This window comes from Oreochromis aureus, linkage group 11 (assembly GCF_013358895.1).
Source record: "Oreochromis aureus strain Israel breed Guangdong linkage group 11, ZZ_aureus, whole genome shotgun sequence".
Taxonomy (NCBI): Eukaryota; Metazoa; Chordata; class Actinopteri; order Cichliformes; family Cichlidae; genus Oreochromis; species Oreochromis aureus.
In genome coordinates, this window is record NC_052952.1 from 7,340,393 (window position 1) to 7,361,119 (window position 20,727).

The window sequence follows — 20,727 nt, forward strand, 5'->3', positions numbered from 1 at the left end:
AGTTGGCATTCTTTGTCTGTACTGAATTGCTTTATAGGATGTTACATAATCTCCATCTGTCTTTCCCCCCTCTTTTGTACACTATAGCACATATATATTTAACGGGTAAAGAAGGTGGAGACGTCCCATTTTGTGGAATAAATGCAAACAAATCTTATTATTAAGCTCCAAATTGTTACTAATTTAGTTTGTGTAAATCACAGGTGTTACAGTTGCTTTTACAGTTGTAAATGACTGAATGCCCTTTTTCCCTCTAGAAAATACATGAACACATGCAAAGGAGGAAGGTGTACAACCCGAATTTGTAGCTAAAATTACCCCCTCATGTCCCACCTATCCTACCTCATTCTTTCCAGAAGCGAACGCACGCACACCTGCACACGCTCACACACACATACATCTCTGTAATCCCGCCCCTCCGGTGAACTCCCCCAGTGACGTCAGCAAAGTCCTCCCAATGCGGGGGCTTTGTGGATGGGCTCCGGCTGCTCCGTGCAGAAAACGTGCAGTCAGCTCGTGTGGTTGGTCACACGCGGGGACAAACAAACCGAGCACCGCACGGAGAGAGAGAGAGAGAGAGAGAGCGCTGCTGTCACCAGCGCTCAATTCAAAGATTAAACACAGGGGTCCAAGGAGACTACGAGGAGGAGTGGGCATGCATGCATGCACTGATCTGTAAGAGTAGATTTTCTTGTTTGGGTTTTTTTTTTTTTTTTTTTAAATCCAGGGAACTGAAAGTGGAGAGTTGCTGATGAAGCTGCAGGCGCACTGAGGCGCTGCCTGGACTGTTTTTGGGTCTCACTCCCGGCATTGTTGCTCGTGTTTCCCGGGATGGAATAATTCTTCGCTCTCATCCAAGGAATACCTGCGATCCTACTCTCACCGCTCTCCATGGTGCTTGAAGGGTAAGCAGAAACCGAGGTGTCAGTGAATTGTTTGTCATCAGCGCACGGATCTTCTCCACGCCTTTGTCCAATCCGGTGATTCTTTATGCGTTTGTCACCTAAAAAGCGGTGATGCACATTTAGATGCATAGAAACACAACCGCCCCTGCTCTTTGCTTCTTGTTTCAGCAGAGAGATGGACGGGATCGGGAACACCATGCAGAAGAAGGTTGCCGAGCTGGAGCGGCTGGCCGAGGTGCTTGTCACCGGGGAACAGCTCAGGTATGTCGGTCGGTTCAGCTCCACGTTCTCGTAGAATTCACAGGGTGTAGTGTCCTACCTTGTTTTTGGCAAAGTTTGTGGTACCTTTCGCGTGATTTGACAGCTTTAATAGCAAGGAATTCCTAGCAGTTTTTAAGTTACTATGCATGCTCAGTTCAGCATGTTTTGGGTCCATGTATAAGAACAAGGCAAAGACAGTAAATAAGGGAAGCGGGTTTTGGGAGGATATTTGACAGCAGGTTAATAATCATGCAATCACGTGGCTCCCTCACCATGCAAACGGGTACAGCAGCCTGTTTTTTTTGTTTTGTTTGTTTGTTTGCCCCACTGCACCATGCACAACCAAACAAAGACATCTGCACATGCATAACCTTCCTCATTCACGCTGCTGCTCCTCATCTCCACTATGTAACGCATTTTTTACACGTTACTTTATCACTTTAGTGTCCACAATCTGCAGGATCCTGCTTTGCAGCATTCATTTCTGGTGCTCCATCTATACAGTGCCCTTTGAGCCCCGCACAGAATGATGAACTTACTAACCTGGTGTCATTATCAAGCCCTGCCCATTCATCCTATCAGGGATTTGTACCAACACTGCTAGCAGTGACATGCTGTACCCTTTGACCCACTGTACTGTAAAAAAAGAAAAAGAAAAAAAGACTACATAACCAGTAGTCCATTTACTACTTCATACCCCCAGCAATGAATAGAGGCTCAGTTGGTAAAGCATGGCATCAATGCCTGGAATTTCAGCCCCCAACGGAACTATATGGAAATATGTGGCTAAGTATGTTTTTGTGGTTGTGTTTTAAAGTATGTTGCTTTCCAAAGAACCACAAGTAGTATCACTTCAGTCTTCCTAAAGAGGTTAACAGTTTGCTTGAAACAGTTTTCCCTGTTTATCATTATATGCTCACCATGTGTGTGTGTGTCAGTGTCCTTGGCACTGCTGTACACTGAGATTGCCAGCTGGCATTGTGGTCAGTGTCAGTGAACGAAAGGTTGGGTGGTTGGGGAGGCTGTTCCAGGGTCTCCTGAGATGCCGCTGTTCTGGGGGAAAGGACTCGAGGTTGTGGCTTGTAAGACTTGCTCTGTGGCCTAAGTCTTATTTCCTGACGGTTTTAAACATGTCTTTTTGTGACTGCTTTGCTTCACACTTGAACAGTTCAACTATTTGATGGATTGCAAAAAAAATTGATACTAAAATAAAATAAAATACACATATGGATTTTGGTGCCACATCAAGCTGGTTGGCTGCTTTATGGATGGACAAACATTGAGGAATAAACTGAATTTTATCTGTTGCCATCGCCAGGTCAGCGTTTCACATACTATGGATAGTGAATGAATAGAAACCAAAACTGTTCTTGGCTGCTTTTTTGTATGTATGTGTGCATATAAAAATGACCTTCAGTGAATATAGTAAACATTATTTCTGCTTGCAATCAGCATGTTAAGTTGCCTTGTTGAGTATTTAGGAATGCTGATGTTAACATTTAGGTTAATGCAGTGCAGTGGCTAAGTGCAGTCTCCTTCAGTGGCTAGTGTGGCTATAGAAAGTCGGAAAAATTGTGTCAGGCACTGTCCTTTATTTCTAACACTCAGTGAAATGAAAACATAGTTACTGTTTCAACCCGGTTTCATTACCTCGCTGATAAATCTTGTGGCCACCATATAGTTACAGGGCAGCCAAAAATCACGAATCAGTACTGTGCAAAGGTCTCGGGCCACCCCCGATATCGCTATATGTTCTCTATTTTTCTATTTCTTAAGGACATGACTTTAAGAGACTTTTCATCTGTTCTGGATAGTTTGGGGTGTTTTTTTTAGCATCACCACTTGCCAGTTTTCCACACCATGCTGCAAAGTCTTCAGCTAATAACACCTTGTTGGTGCACAAGCACAATTTTATCTTTGGCATTTTTCATATATTTAACTAAAGAAATGTGAGCAAAACTGGCTGGTAATTGCAAAGTGTCTAAAAATACAATTAAAATTCATTCTTGGCTAAGTTTTCTCTTATGTACAGTATTTGTTTTATACTTGAATGACTCAAAGGTCAGTGTTAAGTAGCTTCACAAACTAAAAACGTTCCTCCGATACAAGGACTAGAGTGAAAATGAGGGGAACAAAGCATCCAATGTCCAAAGAAAATTTTTTAAAGACCTTCAGAAAGCCTGGAGAACTATTGCTCAAGACCAATAAAAAAAAAAATACAATTAGGTCTGACTCCTTGGAAGCAAAATGTAAGGAGATAAGGAATGCCAAAACCTTTGGACAGCACTGTAGCTTGTGAATATTTGTAATTTGTTTTGTTTCATATTATTAATGATAGAGTTTTCTGATTAAACATGACCCATCGTTCTTGGTTTCCTTTCGCTGCATCCTATTTAAAAAAAATAAAATCCTGGAAACACTCTTACACACGGGACAGTTTAATGTCTGACATTCTCCTTTTGTGTTTGGCTGCAACTCCTTTTGTTTTTTTTAGCTTTGTCCTGGAGTGTTTGCTCATACCAAATGCAATGAGAGATTTAAAAACGTCACATTCCCTTTCAGTCTGAGAACCGCAGCATTCACAAGTATAAGATTACACCTTGCTGGTAAGAGCAAGCAGTGTCCACACCTTTGTTAGCTCACTTTATCATGAGTCAAGCTCATGGAACATGAATGACACAGTTTCCGTTACTGATAACAGCAGACTGTTTTAAAATATGTTATCACTTGTTTGTGCTCTATCGTGTTGACTCCTTGTATCACAGAACAGATCTGTTTCAGGCAGACGGCTTAAAAACAGACACAGAAGCAGCTATATTGAAGAACAGGCACATGCAGCTGTTGTAGTAAGTCTTGTGACCAGTTCATAGCTGTGAATAGAGAATGTGTTGCACTGTGGCTGAGTCTGATGGTTAGTAAGTGTTCATGAATGCTTGCAGCCTGGACTCGGCATGCCAGCAGGCAAAGACTCTTTGAGAAAAGCTTCTCCCTGTTACTGTGTGATTCAGCACAAGTTAAAGAAATGAAACAGCTTTACTTTCTGCTTCCTCTCGAGTTGAATTTATGTGAGGATTAGACTGGCGCTATATACACAGAGAGGATGATGTCAGGATTGCATGGATGCAAAGTCTCCAAGTTTTTCAGAGGAGCTTGTTTGCCCATCGTGAGTCTTGGCAGTAGAGTTGGGTCGGCTTGGACTAATGCTGTCATAGCTAATCCAGTGTGATGCTAGCCAGCTGCATACAGACTCAGCATGAAGTGGAACTAGCTAGCTGGAGGAAGCTTGGCTGAGACTGGTGGGCTGTTTCACAATACCCAGGTTCAGATAGAGGTCTCTGTGAAGCTAGCACATTAAGGATCGAGACCAAGGGGGGCGAAACATAAGGCCAGGGACCCAGAAGCAGCCCAGCAAAGGCTCCAATCCAACCCGCTCTCGAATATGTGAACTGATCAATGCATTGACCAGTGCATTGATTTTTAACTTTTAACTGTATTTTCATACATTTTACAGATTTTCGTACTAATAAGTCTTCCAATCTACAGAAAAGTTATTAAATAAACAATTACATGACAGAAAAGTTCTTATTTTTCACTAATTACTATAGAAATGTCCATATTTGCTTTTTTACAGTGCGCTCACATTTTAAAAACAAGAAACTTAAAACTTTAGATTTTATGTATGCAGGACAGTGTGTGAATGAGCTACCAAAGCCTATCATGCAGAAAACTGAGATATACTTGTTGAACTAGCACTTTGATTTCTTATATCAAGAGATCTCAGGGTTTAAATGTTTGTTTAAATGTGTTTACACTGACACAAGGGGGAGTTTCACTGGTTTGATCTCAAGATCAAAGTGGGCGGTATCTGGCCCATGATGTAAAATAAGTTTGGCTTGAGAGGTTCATCATATGATCATGCAATCAACCTTATAAATCCCTGCAGATAGTGTTTGAATACTGTGTTTCATCTTAAACCAAAAATATGCATTTGCGCTAATTTCATGAAAAAGTGTTTTCATTCTACTTTAAATTTTGTGCCGCTTGTCTTAGAGATTGAAATGTGATACCCTCGCATTGATAACCAAATCAGGACATGCAGTCAGCAACAGTGCTTAGCTGTTTGTTTGTTTTAGAACAAGATGAGCAAAATGAGTGTAAAATGACACACCATGCTGCTCTGGTCACTCCTCACTGTTATTACAGTCTCTTTATATGTTACAAAATCAATGCACCTCCTCAGGTGCAAGACAAACAACAACAACAACAAAATCCCATTTCTAGTCTAATTTCTAAGGAATCGTGCTGAAGTCAAATTTTCTTCCCCTCTGCTACTTGTTTACAGGCTGCGGCTCCATGAGGCGAAGGTGATCAAGGACCGGAGGCACCACCTCCGGACTTACCCGAACTGCTTTGTAGCTAAGGAGCTCATTGATTGGCTGATCGAACACAAGGAAGCTTCAGATCGAGACACAGCCATCAAGATTGTGCAGAAACTTTTAGACCAGAGCATCATTCACCATGGTAGGGCTGTGTGTGTGTGAGAGAGAGAGCATGTTTGTGTGAGAAAGTGTATGTGTGTGAGAGTGGATTTTCCATTTTCTATAACAGCAAGGCTCTCTCTCCCTCACCCTCTGTTTTCTTCCTGACATTTTCTGGGAACAAGCCGTCCCTCTTAATGGATGATTCTCTGGGTCTCCTGGCCAATTTGGCTCCAGTGGAGCATCTCATACCTGCTTCACATTTGACCACAGAGACAGAGGCCTTTTTCCTCTTAAGTTATTACTTAGACAGAGCCAACGTATAGAAACTAAGCTATAGATTAATGAATGAATGTCAAAACCCAGTCTGTGATCCTGTAACGCTTCTATACAGTCTGAAAGAAAACATCAGGACGACTTTTGTTTCTCTGTGTGCATCTGTGTTTCTTTGCATGAAGACAGCGTTTGCCTGCATTAAAGACTCTGGGTTCTCTCAGTCACTCTCTAACAGCCACTTCCTGTAGTGTTTCTTTGTCAACAGTTGTCCATGTTGTTATTTAGGCATTGTTTTGGGGTTCTCGTTAAAGCAGTTTCTTTGAAATGTCTGCAAATTCAGCAGATATTTACAGACTTCATGATTGGAATAGATTTTGCTGATAGGGTTCCTTCGTGTCACCGTGTTATTGCAGTACCACAGAAAGGGAAGGAATTCCATTACATTTGCCAAGTGTGTTATCTTGGACTCAATGATGAGCTGATTAGAATTCAGAAGTCAAAGGGCCAAGTCACTGTGACCTCATTGGCCATAACTCAGGAATTTATGGGCTGGGTGGCGCTATAGCTAGCTGTGTTGGCAGGTGATATACTGAGGGCTAGAATCCATGTCACAGGGGCCTGGATTCAAGTCCGACCCAGACCATTTCTCCTCAAACTCTCCCACTCTCTGTACCATCTTGTCAAATGAAGGTTAACATGCCTAAAATTAAAATACACCAAATGCTTATTATGGAAAAATTGCAAACAAATGTATGAAAAACTTAACTTGGAAATTAAAAAAGGTAAGAGCCACTGTGATATTATAATGTATAACTTATAAAGTTATAAGTGCTGGCTTACAACCTAATCATAAGTCACCAAATGATGGGGGAGTTTGCGGACATCATTCAGACATGGTCGGACGCTGAACTGGTAGCAAGAACCTTTGGTCTTCTTTCGGCTGTTCACCATTGTGGATCATCATCCTCCATTTTACACTCTTCCTAGCGTCCTCTTCTGTCACATCATCTCTCTGCATGACCTCCTTCAATACCTACATGGATCTTCTGTGATCTTCCTCTTTTCTTCCTGACTAGCTGTTTCATCCACAACATGTATTGTTACGTACAGCTACTTGAAATACTACTGACATTTATTTAGAGTCTTGAGCAACTTGACCCAGCTGTCTTAGCTAATTATAGGCCAATCACCAACCTTCATTTTGTCTCAAAAGTTCTTTAAAGAGTAGTTGTATGACCTCTGTGCTTGTCCTGCTTAACCTCATTGCAGTGTACTACACTGATGACTACAATAATTTATTACAGTGATTAGAGCAAGTATTACAAGGTATTGTGCTGCAGTGGTTTGAATCATAAGATAAGATAAGATAAGATAAGATAAGATAAGATAAGATAACCTTTATTAGTCCCACATCTGGGAAATCTTATGGTCACGGCAGTAAGTACAAGTTTAAGAGCGGTAAAAGTTAAGAAAAACACAATAGGATAGGTTAAGATAAAATAGAATAGCATACTATACAGCAACATGTAATAGACTCCAGTTTGTTAATGTAAATGGAGAGTCTTCACACACCAAGGTTAATTATGGAGCTCCACAGGGTTTTGTTCTAGGACCAATTCATTTTACATTATACATGCTTCCCTTAGAATGTCATGGTTTGCAGCCCGTGTGGAGGGAGGAAGAGGACCCAAATGCAGACACTTGGAATTTAACAATAAGCGAGCCGTTTATTTGTGGCTGGGAAAAGGTACTAAACAAAAGGCAGATGCATACTGAGGCAAAAGTAACTAGGACTAAAATGTGAAAAACTAAATGCTAGAAACAAGAGACAGACAACAAAACCTTGAACATGATAAAAACATGGACATGAAAAAACCTGGAAACATGACAAGAACTCAACAGGCAACCTGACACTGAACAAAGGATGAAAAAGGACTTAAACACACAGAAGGGTAATGAGGGAAGCGGAAACACATGGAGAACATAGCTGACACATGAACATGACGCCACAGGGGAAGCAAAACTAACTATTATACGCAAGGAGAGGAACATGGGAACAGATAAGAGGAACGAGGCACTGACATAACTAAAAATCATACACAGAGGACGAGAGACTTACACAGGAAACAGAAAACAAAACACAAACAAGGGAGCATGGATAAAACTTTAACTAAACAAAACCTAATTAAGGCATACTAATATTAACACTAGAACTTACCATTACTCTAATACAGGGGTGCCCAATCCCAGTCCTCGAGAGCTACCGTCCTACAGCTTTTAGATGCATCCTTGGTCAGACACACCTGAATCAAAAGAATGGCTTGTTATCAGGCCTTTGCCAAACTTGGTGGCATACAGAAGAGGTAATCAAACCATTTGATTCGGCTGTGTTGGAGTAGGGATGCATCTAAAAGCTGCAGGACAGTAGCTCTTGAGGACTGGGATTGGGCACCCCTGCTCTAATACATCATAAGAAATTAGACATACAAAATAAACTCAAAATGCTGGGCCACAGACCCACCGCCCTGACAAGGACAGTATTACTGGAAGGCAGAGCATTCATTTTTATTACTCCTCCTCTATCCACGATCCCTCCTTTGTACATTTCCAGGCTATCTGAATCTTGGCTGTTTGTCTCCAAACTGCTCAGCCTGAGATATCCCTCTGACATACTCATTTCTGTCTGCCAAAAACGAATTTTAAGCTAGTAACTGAGTTTGGACAGAAAAATATGTAAACTACATCTCGGCTGGTTGGGAGAGCAAACAAAAATGTGGCAGTGTTTTTGCAGATGAGCCCTTTAATCTAACTTTCTTTGCCTTTCTTTGTGTTCAGTGTGTGACGAGCACCGGGACTTCAAAGACATGAAGCTGTTTTACCGCTTCCGGAAGGATGACGGCACATTTCCGCTGGATAATGAAGCCAAGGTGTTTATGAGGGGGCAGAGGATCTATGAAAAGTATGAACAAATAAACTTTTCTGTTTTACCTTTTTTAAAATGTAGCATTAAGGCTACTGTGTTGCATTTACAACATTTGCTTTCACACAAAGTGCTAGAAGGTTCTTATATCTGCATAAAGACCAGGTTGTCTCTGTGTAAAGGTGACAAGATATGCTCTCAGTAATTAACTTCCCAGTTGTGAAGTTTTTTGTAGCCAGCAGAATCCGGGTGAGCTGATCAGTAAACTTCAGAGATGATTTTCTAGCTTCTGGATTGAGCTAATTTTGCCATTTACCCTTTCCCAGTGTTAGAGTCAGATTTACTAAACAGGACAAAATAGCATTTAATGTGTGCCATCCCCAAACAGTGCTCATGGGTGTGGTTAGTTTAACTGGTAAGATGCAGTCATTTCATATACTGATTCAATATTAAAAAACAAAACATGATTTTTTTTTCCATTAATACATGCCACAAATATTAGTAAATCAGTTTGCATACCTGATTTAATATTGCCCTCCGTATATTTTGGCATTGAGAAACAGTTCCCACCGATTGCACGTAATTTTTCACTGTGCTCTTTTTGTAAATACAGACAATACTTTGTTTGGTGCAGTGTGTTAGTAAATCTGGCTCTTAACACTAAGCAAATGGACTTCTGGGTCAAGCTTTAGTTATAAAACAAGCTCAAGAGTAGCATCAACTTCCCGATTTGACTCCTAGGTTAATGAAAAATTTCCCAGAATGTTAAACCTCTGGTGCATAATGTTAAACATACCGCAAATGAATTCTCTGATCAACATCTGTATTATCTGTGTGGCTCATTTTAGGCACAGTAGCTCAAACTAGCTGCTTGTCAAACCTGTTTGTGAAGAGAAGAAAGCTGATTTACAGGGAGGGTCATGGGAAGCAAAATTACTTGTTTTTTTTCCTCCCAGAAACTGTGGGACTGCACCGAGGCTCAGAACAAGATAAATAAGGAATATTTTGTGCTGTACATCATGCAAAGCCTCTCTAGTCTGGAGCTGGAAATGAACCTAGTAGGTCATCTTTAAAGACCGTAGCTGTGAAAGCATTTGATAGCATGAATGGTGAACTGTGACTTTATGTTGATATGTGGTTTCAGTTTTTGGAGCTGCATGGCTACTTGGAAAGCTGTGCCACATTCCATCCACACATTTCCTGTCCTTCTCTGTATCTCTTTGTTAGAGTCTATGTCATTCTGCACAGCATGCTGATTGAGTGCGTCTGAAATACCACCCCCATTAATTAGAGAATTTGTCCTGCTGGTGAGTTCGATTCAATTAGATTAGAGGACACTGCAATGAGCGTGCCTGTTTTTTGTGATAAAATCCTGCAAAATGAGGAAAATTAGAGGATATAGAGATGAGTCATAGCTTTATTTAGAGGAGAGCTTGGGTTTAAAGGGGGGATGCCACAAATAAGATGATCAGCTCTGTAACCGTGTTGTTTTTCCAGTAAATAGGAGACTAACAATTTATAAATATAAAACCCCCCACAAAACTCTTCCTTTCTGCCTCTCGCTTGTGTATATGTGGCATTATTTTTTGGACTTATGCACTGTAGTCTTCCTGTGCCTCTTTTAATTTGTACACAGTGGCACACTGTTATTAACAGAGACCTATTTCTTATGTGTTCCTGAGACAACACACACACACACACAGTTATTGCATAAGAGAAAGAAATATTCCAAGGGGAGACATCTGTCGTTTCAGCCCTCAAAGCTATGTGTTTATGTAATCACCGCGGTGCAGTCCAGGACACACACATGCACGCACGCACGCACACACACACTTATCCTAGTGGTTGAATTGCTTCGCTGCTGCACTTATGACACAGTCCTGCAATGTAAAAGAAGAAAAAAAAAATCTCTGTGTCTCTTGTGCTTGAGTGCAAAGTGCACTCATATCCCACTGAGGGAAAGTTGTTGTCCCTACGCTTCCTGTTTTCATAACAATCTATGATTTAGTTCATGGTAAGCACTTCACTTGTAGAAACACTACGCAACTGGAATGAATGAGACTTAAGATACACGAGAACCAACGACCAGAGCAGAAGTTATCAAGTTGTCAGGAATTTGGTTTTATTATAAGGCTTCTATACAGCACATTGTACCACACATTCGTTCATCAAAAATGTCTTCACTCGTCTTCAAAGTGCCCAGGATGTTTCATCCTTATGGCCTCAGGGTTAGGCTCCCACAAGTTTGATAAGTGGATATAAAAATAGATGGTTGAAACATCCTTATTTCTAGATGAACGATATTTTGTATAGACATTTGTGGTTGCCGGAGGATGCACTGGCATTTTTAGTACAAGAATTATCTGCTCATTAATTTCAGTTATAGTTTGTGTTAAAGCTTGCCAGGCTTACCAAGTAAAATAAGATGGAAGACATGTTAGCATAAATCTTTTTTTCAGTGAAGACACCGGTCATGGGATGGAGTTAGAAGAGGACCCAAATTCAGACTCAGAGAATAATTATAATAATACATAATACAGTAGGAAATAAAAGTGCAGGTGAAGAGAATCTAACCAATGGGACAAGAGGAAGTGAAACTAAACACAATACAAACGAGACTAGAGAAGAGACAAGACAAAATAACAAACCCCTACACAAAGTAATCGCCAAGCAAAACACTAACTGAAACCCAAACCCCAGACTAAAGAGAAAGGTCCAGAATAAACGAACTAAGAGCCCAAATGAGCATTAACTAATAAAGAATTTAGTGCAAAACCCAAATTGCTGGGTCAAAAATCCAGGATCATGAAAACTTTTTATCACAGTAGAAAAAGAAGGCTTTACTAACAGAATACTGCACAAAAGTCTTGAGCCACACTTTATTCCCTTATATCCTGCTTTAAAAAATTTTTTATGTTGGCTGCTTTTTTCACTCATTTTCAGTGTAGTCCTTGTCTCTGACTATTTTCTTAGTAATGGTTTTTGTCTGTTAAGCCACAAAACACTGAGCTATGAGTCATGTAAGCATAAAACTACCACCTAACTCAAGGGATAAACCAGTGTTGTGTCTACACATACCCAAAAACTTAACAAAGGGCTAATTTTACATGGTATCTTTAGGCACTTTGTTATTATCTGCCAGTTTTCCTCCCATTTCTATAAAAATGCCAACGAGAACGCAGTTTGGCAGATATAAAATAGTGTTTTTATACCAACAAGTGACTCCTAAAGATGCTTTAGCTAGAAACTTGGTATGTCAAACTTGGTGTGACTCCTTAAAATCTGAGGAAACTGGACAAGTGGAGGACAGAAGAAGAAGTGTCAGTATCTGAAAGTCATGTCCTTAAGCGGTCAGAAGAGAGGTACAACAGTGGTCTGTTGTAAAACACGGTGGAGGCTCTGTCATGGTTTGGGCTGCATTTCAGCCAGTGATGTTGAAGATCTTGGCAAAACCAATGGAATGATAAACTCAGAAAGCTGCCGTCAGATTGTGTTCCACCATGCAATACAAACTGGAAAGTGTCTAAATTTGCAAAAGCGTCATATTTCAGCATGACAATGATCCCAAACACCAGTGCCAATACAGTAAAAGCATACCTGAATAGATAAAAAGACAATGAAACACCATGAGACATCCACTGGCCTCCTCAGAGCCCGGACCTCAACATTACTGAAGCAGTGTGGGATCATCTTAATAGAGAACAGAACAAAAGGCAGCCAGAAATCACTGCACCTATTTCTAATTTTTCCAGCAACATATATAAAAACGGTTTGGCTCAAGACTTTTGCACAGTTCTGTATATTAAAATAGCTTCGATCTGTTCATCTGCCCAGTAAAACCACAACAGTGTCAGAGTGAGCATGAAGAACAGCTTGCTTATAAATCTGGTGCAGCTCAGTGGAATTCAGCCATTAATAATTTTATTTTTCACACTAGATTGTTCCACACCACTGTACAAACTACATGACCATTAGGTGTTACATAAAAAGTTTTTTTTAATGTTTTTTATGTGTTTTTTTTTCTATTTCCTTCAGCCAGTTTCACATCTATTTTTTTTCTACTGGAAAATAAACAGTTCTTGTCACACGTTCATTGATCTGTGATACCATCAACTGTCAAAACAACATAAACAACATACTGCAAACAAACCACAAGAAGAAGTTATTTTGACAAAAGTTCCTAAGCGACAGAGTGTCCCCTCTAAAACGTTGTTTATCATGCGCTGTTTGTGTGTGTGTGTGTGTGTGTGCATTTGCACTCTTGTTGATTATGCCTGAATTTCTACATAATTTAACCTCTTCCTCCTTAGAGACCCCTGTTCAGGGTCAAAATACCATCCAGAGTTGCAGCTGAAAATTTTTAGGTTCAAAAACATCAGTGTTAGTGACTCGTTGTTTGATAAAAACTGTTTATTCTGTCATGTGCAATTTTGATTAATTACAGTAAAATATTTTATGATGAGTGTCTCATCCAAAGCACCCAGACCTCACAGTTTTGGAGCCCAGAGTTTCAGAGGATAATCATGCTCATGTAGATCGCTGATATAATAAATTACCTTTGAGTAGCTGAATTCAAGTGGCTGAGGTGGTAGAGCAGGCTGCCCACTGCTCTCAGGGTTGGCGGTTTAATCTCGAGCTGCCTTTGGCAACAAGTCAAATATATAGAATGCACCTGTATGCTTAATTTCAGCCTTTTTGAGATTAGCCTAACACTGCTCTATCCTCACATACATTCACAGCTGCAGTAGTTTCTAGTAGCCTCACTGGAACACCTGTGAGTTATGTTCTTTGGTGACGGATGGTGGGTTTTTTACCCATTGGTGCACACACAACAGTGTTCAGTTACTTGGTTTTCTTCTGCTTATGCTGTTTGGTGTCATAGGGGGCTGGAGCCTATTCGGTCTTTAAGTGATGACGTGATGAATCCTGCTTCCGGGCCCAACATAGTCTGCATTTAATAAGGCTGATGTGATTTTAACATGTTTTAATGCTTTGTATCTTGTTCTATTTAATCTCAGCAAGCCTCTAAAAACAGTCAGTGATCACTGTCGGCGTCCCTCGGTTTTTATTACCGCTAATCATTTTAAAGCTCAGTTTTTAAACCCTTACGATGTAACTACAGCCCAGCCCATGCAGCAGTATATTAATGACTAACCTTGTATTGTGGATGGATTATCTCGGTGGTTCTCCTGACTGACATTTGGTCCGTTTACAGCATCCTGCCATGCAATTGCATTTGCCCCTAATCATTGGGAACCCTCACATTAACTTTTATCGAGTGGAAAAAAGGCCTCCGTTCGTTAGCGTTCCTCCTCCAGCTTTACTGTTTATGTTATGTTAACATAGCTTTGTCGCGCTAGCGATCACATAACACATCATTATTTACCAGCTAGCCCAACTTCAGTAACCCTACAAACGTCGCTGCTGTTTAGTTTTCTGTCTTCACTTATGTTGGAAGTGATAGCAGAGCTCTACGTTTTAATTTGTTTCATATATCGCTCAGTCAGAACATGGTATATTATATTTAGATGGAAACTAGCGAGCTAACTCCCTGCTAACTTCTAACTCAGTTAAATATGATAACTTCTGTTTTCATGGATGCCTGGACGTTAAAATTAATTGTTACACCTGGTAGAGCAGCAACACTGATCATTTTATTACAGATGAGAGAATTTAGACAGTTTTTCAACTCTCAGTAATGCTGCAGTGATTATTTGACTTAGGGACTTGCAGCGGAGTTTGGGCCCAGACATGGCTAATGACGTCAGACTTAAAGACCGGATTCAAGCTGTCAAAGGGCGAAAGACAGGGTACACTCTGGGCAGGACAAAGGTCTGTCGAGCTAACGCAGAGAATGTGGAAATCCTAACCTAATGCATGTCTTTAGACTGTGGAAGGACGCTGTGCCAACATGAAAATTTTACAGAAATTCTTTCATTTGCACAGCTTTGATGCAGATCACCTTAGCCAGCATTTGAGATTTAATCTAGGTACATCACAAGATGTGAGATACAATCTCTTGTCTGCGCGCTGCTGTTGTCATTCCCCACGTTCACGCAGGTGTTTTTTTCATGTTTTTTACATCAATGTTTGCCACATCAGTGTGTACAGACAAGGAGACAAGGACAGGCAGCGATGTTTGTTGATTTCACAGTACTTGTTAAGTCTATAAAACACACCAGTTTCAAAAGCAGAGACTGCTTTTCCCAAGGCCGCCCTTCAGTCTGAGCCTGGTCAGCCTCAAGGAACCACAGCGCTCACTCAGTGTACTGGTGGTTTTACATGTTTTCTACTTCAGCTGCAAATTGTATATACTTTCTGTTATTGGTGACCATTTTTCCGCATTCCAGACATCCATCATGCTTAACCTATATTTTGTTTTTTTCCTGTCAGATAAACACAACCTTTAATTCCTTAACATACCAGTCCTAAGTTATATCCGTGAGTGCGGTCACTGCTTTATGTTTGAGAGGAGATGTGACATTTCCACTGGTGGAAAATCTTGTCTTATTTGAGTAGGAAGTCATAATAATAGGTGATTAAAAGAGGAAGATTAATCAAAAAAGGAATTAAACTTTTCAGGATGGAGGCAAAAAAAGATTGAAGTAGAGAACTGCAAAAGTGTACTGATGTCCTGATAAGGTGTTAAACTACTGCTTCATTTAAGAGCCTGAGATTAGGACTGTAGAAGTAAAGGTTATTTGATATGACAAGTTTTTTTTTTGCACTGGAGGGTGTCGTTCACATAATGTGTTTGCTACACAGTCTGTGTAAAGGAAGTGCATACATTTAGTTTATTAAGCTGTAAGTAGCCACAACTGCATAAACTCAAAACTCCACAAGGTGGACATAAGTGCATCTGCCCCATTCAGCAATTGCACGCTACTACATAAAAGAGAGAAGTTGATCAGCAACTTATAGCAGGTGAGCCAATCATTCCACCTGGCACTGCTCCCTGAATTAATCTGCCCCACCTGGTATCCTGCAGCTCAGCCAAAAACCACACCTCAGTGCTGCAATCCCATTCATTTTCTGTGATAGCGCGACTCATGATAAGATGGGATGTGAGTAAAGTAAGTAAAATAATTTATAGCACCTTTCAAGATAAGGATCACAAAGTGCTTCACAAAAAGAGGAAGTAAAAAACCCAAAACAAATAATAAAAACTACACCAATATCCACTAGTTAAACGCAAGTCTATACGAATACGTCTTGAGCTGCTCTTTGAAAGTTGAGTCCACAGATCTCAATGGAAGAGCATTCATAGTTTAGAAGTTGCTCGAATGCACAGTCTCCTTTAGTTTTCAGTCTATAACAAGGAACCACCAACGGGTTTTGGTCAGAAGACCTCAGGGACCTGCACCTTATATTTGGGAGAAAGAGTTTGGTAATGTAAGCAGGCATTTGACCAAGCTCTGAACGTGATCACCTAGATCTTAAACTGGTTTCAAATGAGACAACTTAGAGGACCTACTAAGTACCCTCACAGCCACATTTTGGACCATCTGTAGGTGATTCAAAGATGACTTACTGAGGCCAGTGTACAATAAATTAAAATAGTCCAGTTGTGAGGAAACAGAGCCATGAATAATCATTTCTAATTCTGATTTAGACATCATTCGACTGAGACAGTCACACACAAGGCTATTAATGTTTATCAAAACGAAGAGCCTAGTCAAATGTACATCAGCAAATGAACACCATGGGTTCAGTCATTTTATTGATAAATAAACAAGGTTGTTGATCACAGTGGGAACAAAGCTGTCAGGAACACAAAAGAGAACCAGTCTTCCCAGTGTAAGTGAAAGATACTTAGCTGTCACCCAGTTATTTATAGCATCAATACAGTCTTGAATGACAGATATTTTTGCAACATTCGTTAGAGAGAAAGAAGTATACAACTGGATATTATCTGCATAACAATTATATGAGACGCAAGATGTGTCTTAAGTGGTTGTAGTGCAAACAGAACTGCACCTTGGGTTTACACCACATGACAAAGTGGCAGATGAGAACATAAAGATGTCAGCAGCAACCGAAAAAAATCCATCTGAGGTAAGAAGAAAACCATTCTAGAGCTGATCCAGAGATGCTCACTTAAGACCTTAACCTGCCAATAAAAATACTGTGATCAATTATGTCAAATCCTGCTGTTAAATCCAAAAGTACAAGAACAAGGTATTCTCTCTTTATATTTCTCTTAGAAACCCTAAGAAGAGCTAAACCTTGGACAGGTCATCAGCCCATCATCAGCCCATCAGTTTAGGTGACAGACCACCTTTGGACTCACGTTGTTGGGTTGTTTGCACCCCGCTGCAGACTTATTCATCAGTGAAGAAGGACAGTCAATCAACACGCGCTTTGTCTATGTCCAGGAGGATACCCGATGAGGGCCTCCTCTCACACAAAGATACAGTCAAACCAGTTAGGTTCTTGTGGGAGACAACAGTGCAAACCACTTCACCATGCCCATCTTACATAACCATTAATGTTGCATCCTTTAAAAGCTATTCTTTGGCCATAGAGTCATCACTACCCCACCCATATGAAAGACTAAATTTAAAAGCAGGGAAATGCCAAGTCTCAGTGTTCGTCACTCGGAGTTAGGTAAACTGACTGAACAGCCACTCTGAGTTCATATCAGGGTCGTGGTAACTCCTCTTGTTCCACTTAATGCTGCCATGATCCATTTATATGTGTATGCAAAGCGTCACAGTCCTTTCTATTACTTAAGTGGTTACTATTCTAAGTTCAGAGTTCACTTCACTGAGCCTGTCCCTTGGAGCTAGAATAACACGATCTGTTGACTTAACCTGTTAAAATGGATTAAATTGCATTGTGTAAACAGGTCTTGTGGAACATTGTGTCCATTTCTTTTAACAGCATATTATGATGTTTGACCCGAATGTGAGCCATAGCAGATATTCCAGTAAAGCCACCAATCCTTCAAAATTTTGCATCTAAACCAGCCAGTGACTTTAAATGACTGAAGACTTGAGCAACACTGGGCTTGCACTTGTTCTATATTTCACTCAACCCAAGGGTTGAAATTTGAGGATAACACTATGTCCCTGTGGGCAACTCAGTGACGTCATACTTCTTCTCTTGACTCGGTTTTCTGTGGATGTCAGTCAAAGTTTAATGAACCACAGTGAGAGCATGAATGTGCTCTTTTTTCTATAGAGGCGGCTTTTCACATCCTGCACCTGAGTTGGATTTCATTTAGTTTTTCATTTACTTTAATTTCTTTCATTAGGCTCTCTATTTGTGTTACTTAGCATAGAAGCTGTTCTGTCAGGGGACTAATGGTTTTGTCGCTAAAGCTCTGTTTCCAATCAAATATTAATTTGTCTCCATCGAGATGCTGAAAGAGTAGGAGGTTTGTCTGTGCCAGGTAAAACTTGCCTACTACTGATTAATGATATACTGTGGATTGCACAGTTAACCTGCCAGTATGTTTAAAGCTCATTAACTTACATATTATACCATTGCCTTTTTGCATTTGGGTTATGTTGCCAATTTCCTGGCTGAGTATAGTTGCACACTTGTCTGTAGAGGTTTGAGGCTTTGGTTACGCCAAACTAATCTGATGGTTTCTTTGGAAATAGTTAATAATTACTGCACAGACATGAGAGTGGCATCTTCTCTTCTAACTCTACGAAAAAAAACAAAACAAAAAGAAAAAAAAAAGCCCCGAGGAGCTCTCCTTAATATGTCTGTCATCACCAGATTCTGGTTTAATCTCATCACTGAGTCGCTGATCCAGTACGGACTTACGGAAACTGTCTCCTCCATAGTTAAACTAATATAGCTTTAAAGATTATCCCATCACTAGTTCTTCTGTCCTGCTTGGATCAGATGTTAAGTTAGTGGCTGATTCTTAGTCTGGAGCCAAATCCCCCAAAGCTTTAGGATGTATCTGATGTTGAAATTATTACTTCTTTGAATAAGTTCTTTGAATATTATGAGTATTTATACAAATCTCCAAACTGCTGATTCATTCGTGCATGATATCTGTGTGTAATACACAGTCCAGGCTGTGATATTAACCACTCAGTGAATGATTGATAAGCCACTAAAACTGAATGTGGGAATACATTTTGTGCCAGCAGAACAGGACCAACAGCTTAGAAAATGTATGTTTGAGGCTGTATTTCATTTTAAGCATATGTTTTGACATGCAGAGGTACATGGCAGAAAGCCCTCTGTAACTTGCACAGCTCTTTGATGGCATTGCTGGTGAGAGTTTGCGTGTGAGTGACAGGTGTGAATGTGGTTTTGAGAAAGTGGGATAGCGAACGAGTCGACAGTTCTGCTCCTTACAGGCATGCACATGCCTGTTTTTGTTTGAGTCTGTCACCGGGTGCCACTCAGAACAGACTACAACACCTGTTTAATGCAATCCTTGTTTTGTGTTTTGTTTTTTTGTGGAAACTATATTAAATTATATCTACTTCTTGTGCCTTTACACCCAACAGGTTTTACATGTTGATTGAACCAACACAACTGATTTAAATGGCTAAATTATCTCCTCAACATGTCCTGAAGTTCTCCATCGAACTAATCATGTGATTCAGGTGTGTTGACCCAAGGTATCTAAAACCTGCAGGGAAGCCTGGAATTGCCCACCCCTGCTTTACACCCAACTTGGTTGATTCCACAAAACAACCCTCCATTTATCAGTGAAGCTTATCTAGAAGGTTTGCCTCAGTGTACTTACTTTGTAATCGTGCAGACGAGAGCTGTAGGTTTGATATATGAGGTCTGAGGAATGGCTTGAATTTATGCACACTGCTCATGTGGCTGAAGTGCTAATCTGGAGACAGCTACAGCACAGGGTTTGTGCATTTTGAAAGTGCAGATTAGAGAGTGAAGAATTGACCAGAGTTGCTGGTTCATAAGGTTTTCTCCACAGGGATCTACCTCTGAAGAAAGTTTACTTTTCACTCAACCAAAGGGTCGTAGCTTCCATAAAACCTTCCTTTATTTTCCAACAGCTAGGTGAGACTTTTATGTAAAATCATTGCAACTTTAAATAAATTTGCCCCACCTTTTAATTTAAATTTAAAAATGTTTTTAAAATGAGCATTTAAGGATACTGACATACTGCATCACCAATGCTGAACACCAAGTGTGCAGTTTCATCTTGAGTTTAACAAAAGGGCTCAATTTCCTCCTTAGTGCAACGCCCCACTATCACTTCTTTCATTCCATCTCCACTTCTTTAATCTGTTCGCTCTCTTTTTCTCCAGATTAATGAACACAGAGAACAACCTACTGCAAACCAGGGAGGAGGAAGGCGAGTCGTTTGAGCGGACGCTGGTAGCCTCAGAGTTCATCGACTGGCTGCTGCAGGAGGGGGAGATGCCAACCAGGGAGGAGGCTGAACAGCTGGGGCGGAGGCTTCTTGAACATGGGATCATTCAGCATGGTGAGGACGGAGTCAAGGGAAGGGCCTTGTTTCCTCCTGTCAGTTATTTGATTAATGGGTACGATCATTTATTTCCTTGTTGAATTGGTAGTCAACAAAGGGAGGCCTAGTTTACCATTTTAGTGTCATAGAAAGAGCCAACCTAAATTACAGTTTCTTTCTAGGAAATACCCGTAAGTAGGCCTTCTAGTCCTCAAACCTAACAACAAAAACTAGGTTAACATGGTCTCTAAAGGGTGCCTAAAATATGGAATCTTTATTAGTTTTGCTCCTAAAACTCATTACTGCCCATTTTGGGCTTCTAGCCATTTTGAATTGACCCAGATTATAGTGTCACACTGACTGGGAATGTATTTCACAGCTCATGAGTAACACTGGTGTCATTTATCCCCCCCAAAAGTAATGTTTTACATTACAGGAATTTAACATATTTTTATTCTAATTTAATATATTACT

At 40.4% G+C, this 20,727-nt stretch overlaps 1 protein-coding gene across 2 annotated transcripts in view; it reads left to right on the forward strand.

The window, feature by feature from the left end:
- The first annotated feature begins 454 nt into the window (after positions 1-454).
- deptor (DEP domain containing MTOR-interacting protein) overlaps positions 455-20,727 on the forward strand; it is a 37,850-nt gene continuing 17,577 nt past the window's right edge. The window contains exons 1-5 of one of the 2 annotated variants that reach the window (XM_031752140.2): positions 455-905; positions 1,077-1,166; positions 5,509-5,687; positions 8,756-8,879; positions 20,093-20,271. In XM_031752140.2, coding sequence (XP_031608000.1) covers positions 892-905; positions 1,077-1,166; positions 5,509-5,687; positions 8,756-8,879; positions 20,093-20,271 — 586 coding nt within the window. In that variant the 5' untranslated portion in view covers positions 455-891. Of the gene's footprint in view, positions 906-1,073; positions 1,167-5,508; positions 5,688-8,755; positions 8,880-20,092; positions 20,272-20,727 lie in introns of both variants that reach the window. The other variant, XM_031752133.2, reaches the window with a different exon arrangement.